Raw genomic sequence first — 19,921 nt, 5'->3', positions numbered from 1 at the left:
CCACTGACCTAAACCCTGGAACAGGACGCTTTGCTTTGTCACTGGAACGTTCTGATGCTCTCTAAGCCACCACCTGGGGAATGAAGCTGACCTTTCTCTATCACAAAGCCTGGCTGTCACTGCTCCTATTCTTATACAAAGCTTTAATTCACCCTGGCCAGACGCTCTGTTGTCAGAGAGGTGGTGGTGGTGGTGGTAGTGGGGATGGTGGGGGGGGATTTTCATGCTATGATTGGTCCTGCTAGTTGGGCCAATGGCAGTATGTGGAGGGTTAGAGACCTGGCAGTGAGCCTTCTGCTTTACTGTTCTGCTCTTGGCTGCCAGGAAGCGTGTCCGCTGTGTGCCGGGGCGAAGGACTTTCATCTCTCAGGGGGAGAGAGGCTGGATTTTTAGACCCGTACCTTTTCCTTTCCTGAGATCCAGTTGTGTCTGAGAGCTTTGTTCTCCATAGCTGGTCTGGCAGGACGGCCGTGGAGGAATTTGGAGTGTCTATTTGATATAGATGGGACGGCCTAGCAAACCTCAGACATTTAGTTTGGTTTGCTCTTGATTGTTGCTCTTGAAGCTCTCTGAGGCCTTCAGAAAGGAGTTTGGATCCAGATGAGTCTGGAAATGAGCTTAAAAAGATCCCAGAACACTCAGAAATCAGCTGTTCCACTGGCCGCAAAGCCATTTTCATCATGTGAAACAACTGCCAACAGACCACAGGATGCCTGAGGAAGTGCCATGATGACAATGCTACATGTCATCATGAGACCTACAGGTAGCTCCTGCTGCCACAGCTGAAGTCAAAATACAGCATCTACCATCAGAAAGAGTCATGTCTTCTCCGATGCAGCCGGGCTGATTGCCGGGCAGATGTGTCCTCAGATCCACCGCACCTGCTAACAGACACCCGTGTCAGCCAACATCATTTAGAGAGCGCCATCTACCCACCTGGCGAGAGCTCGGCCAGTTGTGCTCTCTCTGACTACAGCCACTGATGGCAAAGCAGCATGGGATCAAACTCGTGCCCCCCCCCAGACCATAATGGGAGTGCATTAGACCGTTGAGCCACTCGGAGCCCATCATACTTATACTAATACCATCATACTTATACTGGAAAATCATTGTTTTTCCAGTCATTTTAACCAGCACTTCATGCTGTGCTGTGGCTGTTGTTACAGCTATCACAATTACCTCCCCACGTTTGTAACAGACCACCGTCTTATAAACGACTTACAGGCAGTAAAGAACTGTAGCACCATTGTTCTCCCAGCACAGACTCCATACGGAGCGACGTAGAGGTTTTCCTTCAGAGGGCTCATGAATATCTGTGGTCGCTTTAAAGTATGCCTCGTCGTGCCTTGAAGAACAGTAGAGCTACCCAGAGGATGGCTGTGGTGCAGCGGATAGCCTCGAGGCTTTGGTCAAAACCTGCCAGGACGCTAGTCTAAAGAGAAGATAATGACACAGGCCTAGCTGTGAGCATACTAAACTGCCACCGGGCTCGACCGAGCTTATATAGAAACCATAGCGCTCTGCTCGTCTGCCCAGCTGGCTCAAGGCATGCTCAATTATGCATTTATTTTAAGGCAGGCTCGCTTAGTGACAGAGAGGTCTCTGTTAGCATCTGCTGCACCAAGAGGACCACTGCTGAGCTTTCTTTTACAGAAGGAATGAATTCCTTGTAAATAGTGCCCAGGGCACTCGTAATGTTGATTCACTCACTCAACAAGTCAGCTCTCCCTAACTACACATTTGCTAAGAGAACGCTGAGCTAGCTTGGAACCAGCAGCAGCCTGATTTTCTCGGGGATCTGGCATGCTATTTTAGTGCACAGTACAGACGTTATGCAGACTTGTGCTAAAGGGATAATCAAGGGGTGCACTGAGAGATTGTTTGGGGGGGCATAATCCATCACATTTTGTTAATTAATAAAACCTGCCTAAATATTTGAGCGAGATTAATAATACAGTGGCAAGATCTGATTTCCAAGCAGCATAAAGTTAAAGATTAAACAGATTTTTGGTATTTTAAGCAAGATTACTTACTATTTTCATCTTTTACTGTTTCAAGAAAGGGCCTGAAGCTCCCACCCCATGCATGAGACTCTGGCAGCACTGAGCAGCTCCTTTAGCGACAGGCTGCTTCACCCCAAGTGTGTGAAGGAGCGGTATCGCAGGTCCTTCCTTCCTGCTGCCGTCAGACTACACAACCAGCACTGCTCCCAGCGGACCACATACACACACACTTAACTACACACACATCTTCATGTTCAGGGAATACTATGTGCAATACCCCCCCCCCCCCATGTGCAATTAAGAGTCTTTTGCTGTAAATAGTATTGTTATTGCTCTTTTAATTCTTATTTATATTGTGTATATATATTGTGTATATAGTATAAATTATTTGTCCAATTTTTTTGTAACTGAGTGTCTTGCTATCCCTTTCTGCTGTTACACTGGGAATTTCCCCACTGCGGGACTAATAAAGGACTATCTTATCTTATCTTATCTTAAGCAAAAGTTTGGTCAGGAATTAGTAGTAGTAACAACTTCCACTTTGGCCTTTATTGCAGTTGGTAAATACACAAGGCAGGAAAGCCCTATTCAAATGGGAGTAGTTTGATATAGGGAGGTGGAGTAATGGAATTTTACTACAGTAACATGTATGATTGATTTGCAGACTGAGATGGGAGTGGCTATTCCATTTACACGATGCCGCCACCTCCAAAACAACATGTTGATAACCAGTCTTATAATCCGCTCATAGTAATAATGAAAGGTTTGCCACCGACTTAAATTGCGATTAGATTCCCGAGGCTATTCACTGCGAAACTAAATGCCTCTTCATACTTAAGATCTGACGGATTTACCCACATGCCGATTTGTACAGGATCAATATTAACTGAGGTGATTTTTTTACAGGTTGTTTTACAGAAAGTAAGAGGTGACAGAATCTTTACTGACGTGGAGCACCAGTGTGTAAAATTGACTGATATTCATACAGGACTAAAATTACTGAGAAACTCCGGTAATAATTACCTTACCCCACTTCCTTCTGTAAAACCAAACCCGTCCGAATAGGGCGTACGTCAGATTTTTTAAATTGCTCATTCTTCCCAAGCTTTTAGTTCTGTGAGAGTCTTTGTCTGTCTTGCTGCACTGCTCTTTTGAGGTCTATTTACAGAATTGTGGTGATGTTTAGGTCGGGCGACTGTGAAGGCCATGACAAAACCACCTCACCTCGTGTGTTTAGGGCCATTACCCTGCTGTAGAAGCTCATCCTCTTTTAATCTTCAGCTGTTTTACTGGTATTTAATCGAAATCATTCCAACACTACCAGTGAAATGTTCTATGTGCCACTGGCTGCAACACAAACCCAGAGCATGATCCATCCACCCCCATGCTTAACAGTTGGAAAGATGTTCTTCCTACAAAATCTCCAAACACAACTTTGCTCACTGACCAAAAAGTTTAATATTAGGGGGTTGTGAGTTCAAATCCCAAGTCATGTCACTTTGCCATCAGCGGCCGGAGTCCGAGAGAGCACAGTTGGCCGACCTCTCTCTTTTCATCACTTGCCGGCACAGGCGTGTTAGCCGGCTGGTGCGGTGGAGCTGGGGACCTGGCACTTTCCTCCAAGCATGTCCTTACCCTCGTAGAGCCGAGAGCATTGCTAATGTAAAACATCCTGAGCTGACCTGATCTAAGACCAGTTTGGAACCCCTCTCAGGTAGATTCAGTATAGAAGTAGTGCAGCAATGGGACAAGCTTTCATGAAGAAAAGCTGTCCTGTCCCCAAGCCTGACTTCCTCCTCCTCTGCCTTTTGGAACTGGAACATTCCCAGGAAGCCTTTTTATATTTGTCACATAATGGCTGTTAAATGATCCTTAAAGTTTATATTAAAGCAGTGGTGTTGAACACAATCATAAAGAGGGTTTAACAGAGAGTCAGTGTTGCTGTGTGCCTGGGTGGGTTGGAGAGAGACAGAGAGGGAATGGAGGTTGAACCTCCTCTGGGTCTCCTGCATGAATGGATCGCCTGTCTTTTTCTTCAGTTTTTTTGGAAACATTACCTTCTCAAATCAGGGCTCTTTGTGAGAAGATTATCCTGCATAAATAATACAGTGCAGGTCTTAGGCTGTTTGGGCTCAGGAGACTTTGCTTGCTTCATGTTTGGGCCAGCTTGGTCTTAGGAGAGTTCACTGGGGATTCCTGCTTGTTTATGTAGGGCTTTTACAAATCAGGAGCCAAATGCAACAGAGAGTTTTTATTTGCTGATATTACGAAGAGCTGAGAGACCCAGTCTGGTCATAGCCCAGTCGTTTGAGCTTTAGCTACGTTCAGGAAAGATAGAACCAATTCATTCCAGTCTGACGTTTCATATATCGTTTGTGTGGCCACAGTTTAGGCCACCCCTGCTAATTCAATTCAGGTGTTTAATTGAGGTGTATAAAATGAAGCATGTAGACGTGCAATGTCTAGAGACAAACCTTGGCATTAGAATGGGTCATACTGAGAACTCAGTGAACCCTGTCATAGGAGGCCATCTTTTCCACAAGTCAGTTGGCAGTGAAATTTCTATCCTGCTAGATCTGCCCCGGTCAACTGTAAGTGCTATTGCTGTAAATGGAAGCATCTAGGAGCAGCAGACTCACAGAGCGAGATCGCTAAAAGCTAAAGCACGAGGCATGTAAAATTGCCCATCCTTGGCTGCAATGTACACTACAACACAGAACTAAACATCAGGAACTTCATGACCTGGACCTCCATGACCGAGCAGCTGAACATACACCTATCTCTATGCATAATATCAAGCACTGGCTGGAGTAGTGTTAAGCATGCTGCCACTCTAGGGCACTGGAAACATGCTTTCTGGAGTTATGAGCCACGCTTCACTATCTGAATGGTGAATCTGGGTTTGGAAGGTACCAGAGGAACAGGACCACTGCATAATACCAACAGGAACGTTTTCTTGATGGTTTTCCATGGCTCAGAATGTTTTCCTTTTTTCTTCCAATTTGGTCCCGACAATAGCCCACACCTTTATAGCTCCCCCTAGCACTAGCAATGTTCCTGACACTAGGAGGGTAAGGAGGGTAGGAGGGTCTCCTCCAACACATGGAAAGTCAGCCACCGCCTCTTAGAGAACTGCCGGCGACAGCTGACACGCTCGGAGAAAAGCACCGGTTCCACCGGCTCCACCACACCAGCTAACTGACACCTGTGCTGGCCAACATAGAGGAGAGGGCGCCATCTACCCACCCGGAGAGAGAATGGCTAATTGTGCCCTCTCAGACTCTGGTCACTGATGGCAGAGCAGCATGGCTCTGGTCCATAGTGGAAGCACATTACACTGCTGAGCCACTGGGAGCCATTGACCCCCTTTGAGATGTATTGGAACGTCACTGACGGACCAGACCTTCTCATGCTTTTGACTGAATGGGCTCTGTATCATACTGACCCACTCCAAAATAACATGAAATGCCTTCCGAGAAGAGTGGACGCTGTAGTAGCCGTGAAGTTCCTATAACCATGGTTTGGAATGGGAAGTCAAACAAGCTAATATAAGTGATGATCAGGTGTCCACATAGTTATGGCCATACTGTGTATGTCCTCCTGTTTCTCATTCTCACTTTCTTTTTGTTAATGTGTGTGTGTGTGTGTGTGTGTGTGCATGCTTGTTTACATGACCAACTAGGCTATGCAATACATGGAGCTTCTCCCAGAAGAAAGACGACCTGTAGCCGGGACGGAGGGCGCCCTGTACCGACGCAGGCAGCTGATGAGGCAGCTTCCAGTCTACGATCAGGACCCTTCGCACTGCCATAGCCTGTCTGAGGCTGAGGTGAAAGCCATGGCTCAGTTTGTGAAGAACTATAAAGAGGAGGCACTGGGAGTAGGGGAGGTGGCACTGCCCGGAGAAGGTGGAGCAGCCAAAGAGAACGCTGGCAAGCAGAAGAACGAGAAGTCGAGTCCCAAGGAGCCTCACGACCCAGAGCCTACCACCAATGGAACACTGGAGGAGAACAGCAAGAAGAGCCAATACGTAAGTCTGAGTGTTGACCGAGAGGTTGTTCAGGGTGGCAGCTGCATTAGTTTAAAATGAAGTGTCATAATTGGTTATATAATTGTAGTTTTGATGTTTTTAGGTATGAACACGTTAGGATTGTTTATCACCGCGGGTTTATCACCGAAGTGTTATTACAAACTTCTATTATCAAAGAATAGCCCCATCAGTTTCTACAAACGTCCCTGTAGTTACTGAGTAATACCCACACTTGAGCCCACACTTAATCACTCTCATAACCACATTACTTTCATAATTAACATAATATAATATAATAGTTTCACAGACCCCAAAATAGAACCCTGTGGGACTCCACACAATATGCTAAACCAAATGATTAACAAATCATTCACTAAACAATATTAGGATTAATAACTGATTTTTTTAAATATATAAGCTACTGTAAATAGGTCCTCAAGTCACATTTGTGTATTTCATACTGCATTGAATCATTCTCTATAGAATCAAACTGAGTCGTTTTGAGGTCAGAGATTCACACACCTAGTACCCCTAGTACTTAGTGTGTATTTTATGGCAGCACATGTGCATACACATATACACACACACACACACACACACACACACAAACACATGCTTTCTCTCTTATTGTGATTTGGGCCAAGTTGGAAAATGCAAGATCCATATTTTGGAAGAACTGGAAAATCCTTAATTGTTTCAAGATTCTCTGTTGGTTAGAGCTCCATTTCCCATACTAAAATTTTGCTCTAACAACCCCCTCTTCTGCTGTATCTGTCTTTACCCATCCATCACTTTCACTCTTAACTGCCAGTGTCGTGATGGGAATCTCGACAGTCTTCCAAGGAACTGAAACGCAGCCATGTGATTTAGACATAATTAATGCCATGTACTCCAGAGCTCTGGGAATTCAAATATGCAGACCAGCTATACACGTGCATTACATCCGCCGCATGTTACTATAACAAATAGAGCACGGCTGCAGCAAGTAAAAACACTGCGTTTGTACCTCAAGGTCGAGTCTTCCATACGTTAATCAGGAAAACATGGAATACAGCAGGTGGAGCTCCAAAATGCAACAGTCAACAGTCCACTGAAGCAGCTTTGAGTAACACAGGGCGCTTCTTATAGTGGATCCTCTGGAGCACAGTCTCTGTAAATTGGCCTTCTATCTTAAATTAGTTCAAACTGCAGACGAAGGTCTTTAGCGACCACCTGCAATTTGCTGATTATCCACTTCTGCTTATCAGGGCTGATGTTCCGAGTAAACATCTGCAGACGCTTAGCCGCTCGCTTTTCTTGCTGACATTAAACGTTCCTGTCTTGATTTTGGAGCAAACAGTTTGATCAAGGCTGTGATTGAGGCCGAACACTGGGCAGCAGGTCTTGTGCAGTTGAAGGAGGCTGAGAGCTACCTTGAGATGAAGCCGAATCAAAAGAGCAGAGATTAAATAACGCAGTGGAACCTTTTAGTATATCTAGAATATAAAAGCTCAGGAACTGATGTTTGTTGAGCTCTAGGATCAGTCTAAAGGACTTTATTAGAAGTTTAAACACTATTAAAATACAATTTTCTTAGTTTGGAAACAAATTACTAAATTCCAGCTGCTTGCGTAGCGCTTTTCTGGTAAACCTCAAGTTCAGACAGCAAGTTTAAAATGGCTTTTTATGGCATTATTTTTAGCGGACTACGTTAGGGGAAGCATTAGGGGTGTTAAACCCTTAGATCCTGTATTTGAGCCCATACTTTATCACCCTCATAACTACATTACTTTCATAATTAACATCAGTTTCACAGGCCCCAGAAGAGAACCTTGTGGGACTCCACACAATATGCTAAACCAAACGGTTCACAAATAATTCATTGAATAATACTAGGATTATTAACTGAATCATTTATTTCGATAAGCTACTGTATTAACAGGTCCTCAAGTCACGTTTGTGTATTCAGTCGAAAATTACATTATTTTATTCTGGACAGCTTTCTCTTAGATTTGTGAATGTATCTCAAAACCAGCTTGAGAATGAGAAAAGGTTTGTTAGACTAGTTTCGACATGGTTTCAAATAATGAGCCCTTATAATGTTCTGAAGGGCTTTAGTAAGTTTTTAAGCTTTGTTTTTAAAAGCTTAGTAAAACTTTAGACAGACTGGCTAACAACTTTAGGTAAATTGGCGATTGTGCTACCTAGCACACATATGCTACATTCCATTTGAACTGGGATGTTGAAATGTAGGAAATTTCAACTGGAATGCTCCCAAAGCGGGATGTCATATCCGGAAGGTCGGGTTCAAAATCCAAGATGGTTGCATATTGTGGTATTATACAGTTATTAGCACTTCTACAATACTGTCTGGACGCGTTACCATGGAGTTCGGAGGCACAAAATACTGTATAATATGTGGTTGTCAAATAGTAACACTAACATTGCTAACCTGGGACAATGTTAACAATGCTAAACTGGGGTTATATAACAGGTGAGAAAGCACCTGATGCCACTGCAGGTGTTAAAGATGTGTGATTTCGAATACCTGGAAACATTAGCCTACATTTACATTTACGGCATTTAGCAGATGCTCTTATCCAGAGCGACTTACAAGGTTATTCATATTACAGAGGAGGGTCAGTGTAGTGTTAGGAGTCTTGCCCAAGGACTCTTATTGGTGTAGCGCAGCATAGTCACCCAGACCGGGAATCGAACCCTGGTCTCCCACATGGTGTTGTAATTCAGTGGTGGTGTTATCTGTTGTGCCACACCAACCACCTAGCTAGCTTCATTGACCTTTCCCCGTTCAAGTAAAGGAGCCTTGTCTCATTTGACTAGAAACAACTGCACTAGGGTGTTTCTGAGACAGCTGCTTTGTGGGGACAGACTTTCATGTAAGGACTTTGTTGAGCGTTACACACAGACATGATAATCATGGACTCGTGGAGATAAGATGAAGCATTAGCGTAGCATAGCCATCAGTACACAAAGTTTTACAGTTCTCAGGCTTCATCAATCAGAGTCATTTTGGGTGAACAGAGGGAACGGAGTGTCTTTTAAAAGCCTTCCGAGCGGCTTCAACGCTGTGATTTACAGTCAGTGTGTAAATTAGTGCTTCTCTTAAGTTGTCTTGTCAGGCACATTTATAGGCCTGTAAAAATCCCGCCGGTTCCTTTTTTTTTTCAGAGGTAGTCTCGAAGGCAAACCCTGGAGTTTCCTGTTGGTTGACTGCCTCTTTGCTGCACATGGAGGCATCGCTGAAGGGGATTACATGTCTGGTTTATGGTGCAGCAGCACACAAACAAAATGTGTGCTTCCTGTGTAGATTGAGGTTCATTTGAAACACATGCCAGTGTGCAGACGGTCAGCTGTAGTTGGCAGTAAGCTGTATGACGTTAGGTTATCGTCGATAGATGACACCATCACACTTTCCTGTGTGAGTGTATCATGGGCAATGCCCTTAACTCTACAACAGCCGAACTGCTTGAACAGAGCCTGTAAACAACTGCATCCACCACATATTGTAGTTGTATGGTGTTACAGGTTGACCTCACTGTTGACCTTTCTAATACACCAGTTTCATGCTAAGTCCAAATGTTTGTGGACACCCCCTCTTAGGAATGAATTCGGCACGCATTGCTGACACAGATCTACAAATGCACACACCCATACACAATCAGCTTGTATAGTCCCTGTAGGGAAGTACTGCCAATAGAATAGGACTAGATAAATATGAACCTGGCGGTACCATTAGCGTCTTAATGCCAGGCGTGGGATAGAGGGGTAGAAAGCTCCCCAGCATTGCGCTATTGAGCTGTGGAGCAGGGGAACTGTGTTCTCTGGAACGATGAATGGTGCTCCGTCCAGTACTTTTAAAAGAGTTGGGGATGAGGCGTTGGGGATGATGAGGTCAGGTGGTGATCATCAAACATCCAAATTGACCATGCCCACACTATTGTCACTGTATGCAAACAAATCCTCACAGCAATGCTCCTCCAAAATCTAGTAGAAAGCCTTCTTCTTCCCTGAACAGTAGAAATAGTTGATCCAACAAAAGCAGGATGGACTTTTTTTAATAGCCTTGATTTCAGAAGAAACGGGCAATAAAGCAGGTGTCCCAATATTTTTGTCAATATCGCTTGCATAACACTTGTGTTTTTTTTGTTTTTTTTTTGGACTGGATTATCATACAACCATACTGCATCATTAAAACACCAATATAATATGCCTTATTTTCCCTTTATTTATTAATAATGTATTTTCCCAAATGTTGAATTCGGGACGCAACTGAATGTCTCCGAAAAGCTAAAATATTGTGATCCATGTTGTCTGCATTGTTGTATTTTTGCCGTATCACCCAGCCTTAGTCAGAAGACCACCGTGTACAATGATCTCCTTTGTTGGAAGCGCATGTGTGTTCAGTTTCTTCACCCTAATTTGTCCTTGCTCGGTCTCTTGTGGTGTAAAGGGGGGCTTTCTGTCTGTAAAACCACTCTGCTACTCTCATATTTCCAGAATTTGGCACGCAGTTACCACGCAAGCAGCCTCTTTTCTGTTGTTTCTGTTTTTTTCCTCCCGTAGGGTCTTGAAAGGAGAACAGAGATTTCAAAAGCCTACACACCACCCCGTCACGTATAAAACACATTGTGAACAGCTAGCGAACGCTTGTTCAAAGACTCCGCTGAGATGATTGATGCCTTTTCCTGCTCGGGAACTGATACATTTGCTGGGCGGATGCTTTTGCTTCGCCGTCTGCAGCTGACACGTTCTCCTGGGACTGCTTGCATGATGGTCCAGGTTCATGGACAACATTTTGGGACTTTGTTGTCCAGGGTGTCTGGGGGCGGGGATAGAAGGTTCACTGTAAGCAAACAAGCGAACCTTCAGTATCCAAATGAGCAAAAAAAAAAAATCCACCTTTTCCAGTCGTTTTTCGTTTATGTGGGCTCGGCTCAGGCAGGGAGGGCAGCTGCAGCCTGAAAATAATTAAAGCAAGAGCAACATCTGCGCCTGATTTCTGTTTTATCATAACAGGAATGCTCAGTTTGGGGCCTGTGTGTTATTGCCATGACAATGTGGCTTTGATTACACCAGATTATTCGGAAAAGAACGAATGTAACTTCTTCGGTGTACAGTTTACCAGGTCGGATGCGGAGCAAGGTGGACTTACTGAGAGGACGTCAGCAACTTCGCGGAAATGCTGAAATGAATGAACACATGAATCATTAGCATAATTTAAGGGGTATTAGGGTTCCGGGTGTGGCGGCCACCTTGTAAGACGTGTTGAGCATCAGCCCGCTGCAAATTCTGATAACATCTACTAGAACACTTGGCTCTGTCACTGACATTGGGATTGCTAACAAGACGAGATATGAGAAAGTAAGAACCACCGAACCAACGAAACAGTCGAGGCTAACTAACTTATGAAAGTAAGCCGAGGAGGCCGCAAGTGTGCTCGAATGTGGAGAACCGGGTGCCATACTGGCGGCAACTGACAACATGAAATCATGGCAGCCTTTGCAGATTCAAGGAAGGAGATCAGGGACTGCACTGAGCAAGTAGCACAAACCCAGCTACGATTTCGACAGCTAAAGACAAGGCGGTCACACACACTGGAAACAAAGAGTAAAGCCTTGGAGGATAAAAATTCAGACCTGGAGTCGAGGTTGCGAATGAATAACCTGAGGCTGGTAAACTTGCCGGAAGGTGCGGAGGGACTAGACCGGCTGTGCTCTTTTTTGGAAAAGTGGACACCAGAGGTATTGGAGGTTGAGCACGCACTGTTGGAAGGGATGCGCCTGGAGATGGATGTTACCGCTCCACCGAAAACGCAGGGACAACTTGAAAGTCATCTACGCTGCCCAGGCTAAGAAGGACATTTTGTATCCAGTGTTGCAGAGAGTAGGTCCAGATCATAGGTTTTCTCAGTGTTGTCTAGTGGCAGTGTTTTACATCTTCACATCACAGACATCCCACTCGGGAGATTCTCCCGCATATTCATACCAGCTCTGTGACGCCTGCAACTTACTTACAATATCCTGGATATTGGAATGCTAAATATTGGGCTACCAACAAAGTGTGTGTGAGTGACTGAGGCAGAGATGTTGGTGTCTTTGGTCTCTTTTCCTCCTCAGCAGACCTATCACTTTGACCCAAGGATCGCTGGTTGGAATCCCGCCATCAACAGCCGGAGCCTGAGATGGCACAATTGGCCTTGCTCTCTCCGGGTGGGTTGATGGCCTCTTCTCTCTGTCTCCACATCACTTCAGTGCAATGCTGGTCGGCATGGGCATCTGCTAGCCGATGCAGCTGAGCTGGGTACCCGGCGCTTTGCTCTGAGTATGTTGGTTGCCCGGTGACGGTGCACCGGCAGCAGGTCGAAAAGAGGCGGTGGCTGGTTGCACATGTGTCAGTCCTCACCTTCTTAGTGTCAGGAGCTTTACATATGATGGGTGCAGAATACTAATGAGTGGGATGTGAAATCTAAAAATTGGGGTGAAAAAAATAAAGGCGCTTCTAAGTGTTTCTTCTATGGCATCACTCAAAGAACCTATAGCACTTCAGTATCAGGTTTTCTCTACCTGCTGTTGTGCTGTGTAGCTACCCTCCTCTGTGTGTAGGTGTGTGTCTTTCTCCCTCTCTCGTCCACTGTTTGCCCACTCTCCGCTCCACATGACTGTTTGTTCCTGTTTTCCGCAGCACTGCACCGGCTGTGGGGAGCTGGCAGCGCTGGACAGTCCAGTGGTGTACGCAGAGAGGGCGGGCTACGACAAGCTGTGGCACCCCACCTGCTTCGTGTGTGCGGACTGTGGCGAGGCGCTGGTGGACCTGGTTTACTTCTGGAGGAAGGGCAGTCTGCTGTGCGGCCGCCATCACTGCCAGAGCCTGAGACCCCGCTGTGCAGGCTGTGACGAGGTGAGGCCGCTCGCTTTGTTGCTTTAAAGCGATAGGGCAGGGAACTATGCACCTGGCCTTCATCCAATCTAATTGGCTAATTATCCAGGCCTTCAAGAGCTGGGTCAGATGTGCTGGGGCAGGGCAGTGGTTTTCCAGGACTGGAGGTCAGAAACCTCAGAAACCACATAAGCAAATCTATTTTTCCATATTTCCAGTATTTGGTACTGCCAATTAAGCCACCCCTTTGTAGCTCCCCATAGGACTAGTAATGCTCCCGACACTACACTATTAAAAATTAGGGTGCTACCAATGGTTCTTTAAGTGATGTCACTTTTGGTTCCATAAAGAACCATGTCCGCAATGATGGGAGAGAGCGCCATGTACCCACCTGGAGAGCTCTCTCGGACCACTGTAATTTTACCTTAAATTTTTGGGTGGGGCCATATATATTTTTTACTGGATAGTGTTGCTGTTCTTTCTGGGTGTTTTTTATAGTCCAGTTAGTGTAGTGTGCAGTTAGCGAGCTGATTGTGGTAGGGGCTGCTAGGGTTAGCTTTTTACAGCAAATTCACTTAATCACTTTAATATGGATGTAAATCCTTCATAAATTAAGCGAGGGTGTTTTATTTGAGAGGGTTTTTTTGTCCCCATATTTGGATTTGCATGAATGCAAGCAAAGCTGTGTGCCTTTCCATCTGCCTCCAATTTTTCAAACTTCTTGGACAGGCCTTGTCTGGCTTATGCAGATGTTAGGAGATGAAAAATGATGATTTGTTTGGTTTGGTAAATAATGACTTGCATGCGAAATACCTTTCTTAATCTAATTTTAAAAAAGAAAAAAACTTGGAATGCTAACCTGTTTTCTTCCCTTCTCTCCGTCGCTCTTTCTCTCCTGAATGCAGCTGATCTTCTCTGAGATCTTCCATCAGGAAGCGAACGGGCAGTTCTGGCACAAGGAGCATTTCTGCTGCTGGCAGTGTGGCCAAAGCCTCAGCGTCCAGTGTGGCTGCGGCGGCCGCCCCCAATCCAAACCAGTCTAACTCATCCCAGACTGAAACCTCCAATCCAGCACAACCAGTCTCTGCTCTGTGGAAGGCAGAGGGCCAGTTAGGATGCACACACTTGTTCTTTGCCAGTTGTTTCAAGCCTGAAGGAACGTCCACTGTATAGCATTCATACAGCGCTCGTCATTCAGACTGATCAGCAAATCTTTAAAAACAGTCATTGTTATGGTATCGACTTTAGATTTGTATCATAGATGAATGAGTAGTGCCTTGAAGAACCACTAGGCCACTACGGGAGCCTACACTGTTAAAAGAATACGTTCCTTGAGGAACATTTGGGGGCTCTTCAATTTGAAACTGTGAAGGAATCTCTTCAGGTGCTTCGAGGAACCTTCAAGAAATGTGTTTTAAAAGAAAAATGTTCCTTGAAGGTTACTCCACAGTTTCAAATTGAAGTTCCTCAAGGAACTTATACTTCTAACAGTGCTAGGGGCTCCTCCCAGACCTCAAATGTTCCTCAGTGCTCTTAGAGATGCCTGTTAGAACTTATTAAATTGACTCTCAATGAGGTAAATGTTAGCTCTTCGCAAAGGCTTTGACTTTAAGAAGGGGTTTCTCTAAGAAAACTTCTCGAAGGTTCCTTTCAGCACCTTAAAGAGTTCCTCCAGAGATTTAAACTTTATAATATCCACACGTCCCTCAAGGATCTTGTCTTTTTAACAGTGTGGTGTGTCGGTAGAGGACGAGCCTCTTATTTAGCAGATGAAAGCTTCGCTTTCCAGACCCCCAGCTTCTCTGAGGGTGACTCAGTCGTACTCGATTTTTGTGCATCGCTGCATTTGTAAACAGCATGACCCACGCCCTGGTGTTTAGACAGAAACCACACTGCCCCAGTGCCTCACACTATGATATAATGCACTCATGGGCTTGACTTGGCTGCGAAGGAGAGGTGATGTGGTGTGTAGGGTGGGACGTTAGCATTGGTCTACAGAGACGCTTTGGAACCTCCATGTCTGGTTAGTATAGTACACGAGAGTATGTACGTATAGGTGACTCACCGCTTGGCTGGTTGTCATCTGAACCCATGCATCCTTGAGTTGTGTGTTCTGAAGCCAAACTCACTTCATGCTTAGTTCACTTCAGTGGGAATTGGAGAGAAAGCTCTAAGCTGTGCTGAGGGACACCACACTGTTCATGGTGTGATGGAAAGTTGACATTTATGGCTTTTGGCAAGACTTCTTATCCAGAGCAACTTACAGTTGAACCAGGTTATATAGGTAGGGGAGGGAGTCTTACCCAGGGAATGATTTTGGTGTAATGTGAAGTGCTTGTCCAGGTGAAGAATTGAACCCCAGTCTGCCAGGAATTGAACCCACTACGCCCCACATTCTAATGTCAAGAAAAACTGGACTAAGAAATCAGCACATCTGATCTGATTTGTCAAACTGAGTCAAGGATTTGAAACGACATACAAAGGTACACTATATGGACAAAAGTATTGGGACACCTGTTAATTCATTGTTTTTTAACAAAATCAAGGGTATCAAAAAGAGTTTATTGTGCCGTTGTTGGAGTAACTGTCTCTACTGCCCAGGAAAGGCTTTATACAAGATTTTGGAGGAGGATTGCTGTGAGGATTTAATTGCATTCAGCAACAAGAGCATAAGTGAGGTCAGGATTTTGGATGATCACCACTCCACATTATCCCCAACTCCCCAAGCACCATCTATCATTCGAAAGGTCACAGTTCCACTGCTCCACAGCGTAATGCTGGAGGGCTTTATACCCCTCTAGCCCACATCTGGCATTAGGCATGGCGCCAATAGGTTCACGATGATCTGCTCCAGAAAGTCCTATTCTATTGGCATCTTTTACACCCAGCAACCGTCTGGTCCTAAACCCACTTCTCTAACCTTTAGGCCACGGTTGCTCCATAACATCTGTTCTCCCTGTTGGAGAATCAAACCCCTTAGTTAGCGGGCATAATTTCACAAGGTCACTCGGTCAGTGCCCTGGACCGTCAGTAATTAGGGGGAGGGAGAGCAAATGATCAGTGCTTTCTCCTCCCTTAACATCTGCAGCTGAGGTACCTTTGAGCAAGGCACATATCCCTCAATTACTTTGTGGGTGCTGAGGTGGCTGCCCACTGCTTGGTATGAATTCCTACTGCCCTTCTTCAGTAGTGTGTCATCTGTGTTTGCAGCCATGAAAGGGTTAAATGCAGGAGGTTGAATTCTGTTGTACTGCTCTGCACTGGCTGTAAAGTGTGCCTGTAATTCTGTTCAAAGCAGTTAGCACATTAATGCTAACTGTTTTAAGGGTGGACAGCGAGAGGTGGAGATTCTCAGCAGTGCCAAAACATTCCTCCCCCCACCTCCACCAGCAGGCTGATCCGTCTGGGGCTGTGCAGATGAGTTTCGCAAGTGGCCATTTGTCGACGCTGTCAGAGAGGCAAGCCAGATCCTCTCTCCTCTGAGCATGTAGGCTAGAGTTCACAGGGAGAGGGCTCTGAAGCAGTTCCGGCAGGGCCTGTGCGAGGCCTTTTCATCTGAGTGTGTTTGTAAATGTTTGACTGCCCTGAGATTTATGTGCCTGAAGCGGGTCTCCCACTGCTCGAGCTGAATCGTGCAATTGCTTTCAAGTGCAAATCGGACACTCGTCCAGTCCAGTGCTAGATATAAACAAAATGTAGTTTGCTAGCTAGCAGTCAGCTGGTATCTGTTGGTTTTGGCCGACTCTACTGGGATTTTTAAACACAGAGGTAAAATGTGGGTTCCCATTTCTTACCATGATGAAAATGGCATTGGCGGTACAACTCCAACCCAGTTTGTCTTCGAAGGCTGTTGGATGGGTTATAGGGTCCCTTCAGTACAGCATCGCTAGGCAGCCAACGCGTTGGGAGAAAAAAAAAGGCTGGATCCCCAGCTCTGAGACGCCTGTGCCGGCCAGCACCACAATACGAGTGATTACGAGTGATTGTGCTCCCTCAGGCTGCGGTTGCTGATGGCGAAGCAGCATTACCCAGGATCTAAACTCCTGATCCTTGAGCCATAGTGTCAGCGTCTTAGTCTGCTGAGCCACTTGGATGTCACAAGGTTGATGTCTTAGCAGTGAAATTTAGCCTCACATTAACCCCCTGTATGGCAGCGAACACACATACACACACACACTCATGAATAGGGAGGCTGAACACATAAACATCTGGAGTGATGTGCATCCACCTCAGCACCTATGGAGAAATTGAGAGTTTCTTGCTTAGTAGCTCAGGAAAGCACATTCTTCACTTCCCCTATCGTTACATCTTGCCAGCCCAGGGGATGGAACTGGCAACCATCAGGTGCCAACCTAACCGATAGGCTGCCTCCATCAGTGCTGAGAAGCTCCACCTTCAAGTCTGTGATGACGACACCAGCCAAGTTGTGTCCTCCTTATTTAAAAGGTGTAAAGGTCCCCATTTGCTCCAAACTGTGTTTCCAAATGTAAGTCGTCAGAGAAACAAGGCTTTTGGCATCAGGCAGGATTTAGCAACTACGTCTGGCCACTAGGTCTGTTCTCCTATGCTAATGCGGTGCATCCTGGTGGGAAACTTGTTTTTCCAATAAAAACCGAGACCACTTCAAAGCCCTTTCCTCTGACACACGGCAGCATCTTTCATCGCAGCTGAACCCTCGTAATACTGTTTGGCATTTTACACACAGCCCTCCTCGCTCCCCTATCATTACCCAAATGATGTTGATCATATCCGAGTTATAATCATAATCAGTCATACTCGTTAGAGTTGCGTAACGATGCCACAAACGACCGCGCGTGTAGCCCTTGGAGCTGCGTCTGAGGCTGATCTGTTTGGATTTCTGGAAGTAATAGAATCCTGTATCGCTTCGCCGTTGTTGCGAATGTTTGTACAGATGTTTTGGTGGAACATTAAAGAGAGGAGAACTGTGCCTTTTATGTGAGAATCTGACAATGTAGTGAAGTTCCTGTAAATGGACTTGTTTTGTTTTGAATATTGAGTTTCACACGCTCAGAAATAATGTGTATCTCAAGAAGAGGATCGTGTGGGAACCTGCTTGCGCTTGCTTTTCTTTCACAGTGATGTATCAGCTCTGCTTGATTGCACAGTCCCTAATGGCATCTCACAATGGCTGAAGGCCTTGAACCTTTCGTGGCTTAGATATCAAACTTTGCTTATGTTTGCGTTCTTGAGTGACATGATCGTTAGAAACTTGTGCTTCGATTTTTGGTTGTAAGGCTGATTTCTGATGCTTTGAGTACCTTTTGAACTGCAGAATGGCAATATTTATCAGAACTGGAAGCGCCTTGTAGTATTTGTGAACTTTTAGGAGTGATATTCTGACAAAGTCCTTTTGTTAGCAATTTTAACAATGCAGTATTTGTCAAGTTTCTTATTTTTGATAGCACTGATATCATGGATGTATGACGCTTTAAGAAATGCTCATTGTAACAAAACCAACTGGAATGGAAACGTTTATAAAGTTTAATGGTATTTAAAAGGATTTCTCACTCTGCAGGGCTGTCCAATCAGTACTGGCCCTTCATGTGTTTGGACGTACACTGGCAGTCATAAAGAGTTGCACAAATGTTGCGTTGTAGCAGTAACAACCATTGATAGACACCAACAGATCCAAAAGAACAAGGATGCGCAGTGTTACTGATGTGAAGCACCATTGGAGTATTATTTGAGTAGTAATAGCACCCCCTTGTGTAGGCTATTTTTTAGCCTGTTAAATGTAAGTGAGTTATTAGAATGCTCCATGAGGTGCTTTGCATCAAAGACCACAGTGTATATAAATGTTTGTAGGTCCTTTGTGGTATTTTCACTTTCAAAATTAACCGCTTTCCCACACAGTCTTCAAACTGAGGTAAAAGAGCAAGGAACATATAAAAGAGGCAAAGTTAGCAGTTTACAACCAGCTAACAAACAGTTTCCTCACCTTATTGCCCAACTTCATAGCTCCAAAAAATGCCCTTGGTAATCCCGGACGAGCCCCCAAATGTTACAGTCCCACCTTGCGTCTCTGGGTCGTAACATTTAGGGGCTCGTCCGGGATTGCATTGTCTTGTTGGCAGATTAGATCCGATTTTTTGTGGTTCTCCACCAAACCCTGAGAGATAGATCCCATCAAACTCACGAGAAACACAGCTGATCTTTAATAGAGAGTGCCATTCAAAAGTTTGGAATCAGTGTTTCCATTACAGAAAGAACCATTTTTTGTTGGTTTTAGATAAATGTGTAAAGTGGTGTTAATATGCTCTACAAAATATCAAATGTGTCTGAATCAAGCTGAAGATTATTCTAAACTGGTTGTATAAAGATGTATAACATTGAGAATGAAGTTTGTCACATAAATTCTATTTATAATACCTCATATTAGAGAGGTAAAAGAGGTCATTTCTGGATTTTGGTAAAGTATTAACAGCACAAACTCAAAATCTGTGAAATCAGATGCAAAAAATGACACAAGTTGTTCAAATAAATAAGCGATTCCAAACTTTTGAACAGTAGTTCGCTCGCGTCTGAGCAATTCCTTTTGGCTGCCAGTGTGTCAGTGAGTAATTGGATGTTTAGGTATGGAATTTAGCATAACAGGTTTATTAGTAGCGAGACTGATTTAAATGTTGGTGTGCTGGAATGCCTCTGCGCTCTGAGAAACTATTTGTCCAGTTTAAATCTGAAAGCAATTTGTGTTGGTATGCGTCTACATGGCCTGACCAGCGATGAACTCCACAGACTGACAGTGTGTTTTGTTGTTTGTTTTAAAACGGCATTCGATTGTGAAAGTGAGATTTCACGCTTACAGTTTGACTTCTGCTTTGTTGGAGTAGACGAGTATTTGTGTTGTAGTTTTTTTCTCTTTATATTTTAACTCTTCTATTGTAGAGTTTCGGTTGTATGTGCAGGTTGACTTGGTTCCTATATGCATTCATGTATGTTTAAATGTATTTTCTGGACCTATTGAATAAATAGTTGATGTGTACCATTATGT

The 19,921-nt window shown here is 44.7% G+C and overlaps 1 protein-coding gene across 1 annotated transcript in view; it reads left to right on the top strand.

The window, feature by feature from the left end:
• The window catches only part of lmcd1 (LIM and cysteine-rich domains 1), a 31,214-nt gene extending 12,266 nt beyond the window's left edge, over positions 1-18,948 (top strand). Inside the window, exons 4-6 of the mRNA XM_072666331.1 lie at positions 5,686-6,033; positions 12,715-12,930; positions 13,815-18,948. Of these exons, the coding sequence (XP_072522432.1) occupies positions 5,686-6,033; positions 12,715-12,930; positions 13,815-13,952 (702 nt within the window). The 3' untranslated portion in view covers positions 13,953-18,948. The remainder of the gene's footprint in view (positions 1-5,685; positions 6,034-12,714; positions 12,931-13,814) is intronic.
• The last annotated feature ends 973 nt before the right edge of the window (positions 18,949-19,921 follow it).

This window comes from Salminus brasiliensis, chromosome 21, assembly GCF_030463535.1.
Source record: "Salminus brasiliensis chromosome 21, fSalBra1.hap2, whole genome shotgun sequence".
Taxonomy (NCBI): Eukaryota; Metazoa; Chordata; class Actinopteri; order Characiformes; family Bryconidae; genus Salminus; species Salminus brasiliensis.
Note: the sequence above shows the minus strand (reverse complement) of the source record. Positions and strands in the feature narration are given on the sequence as shown.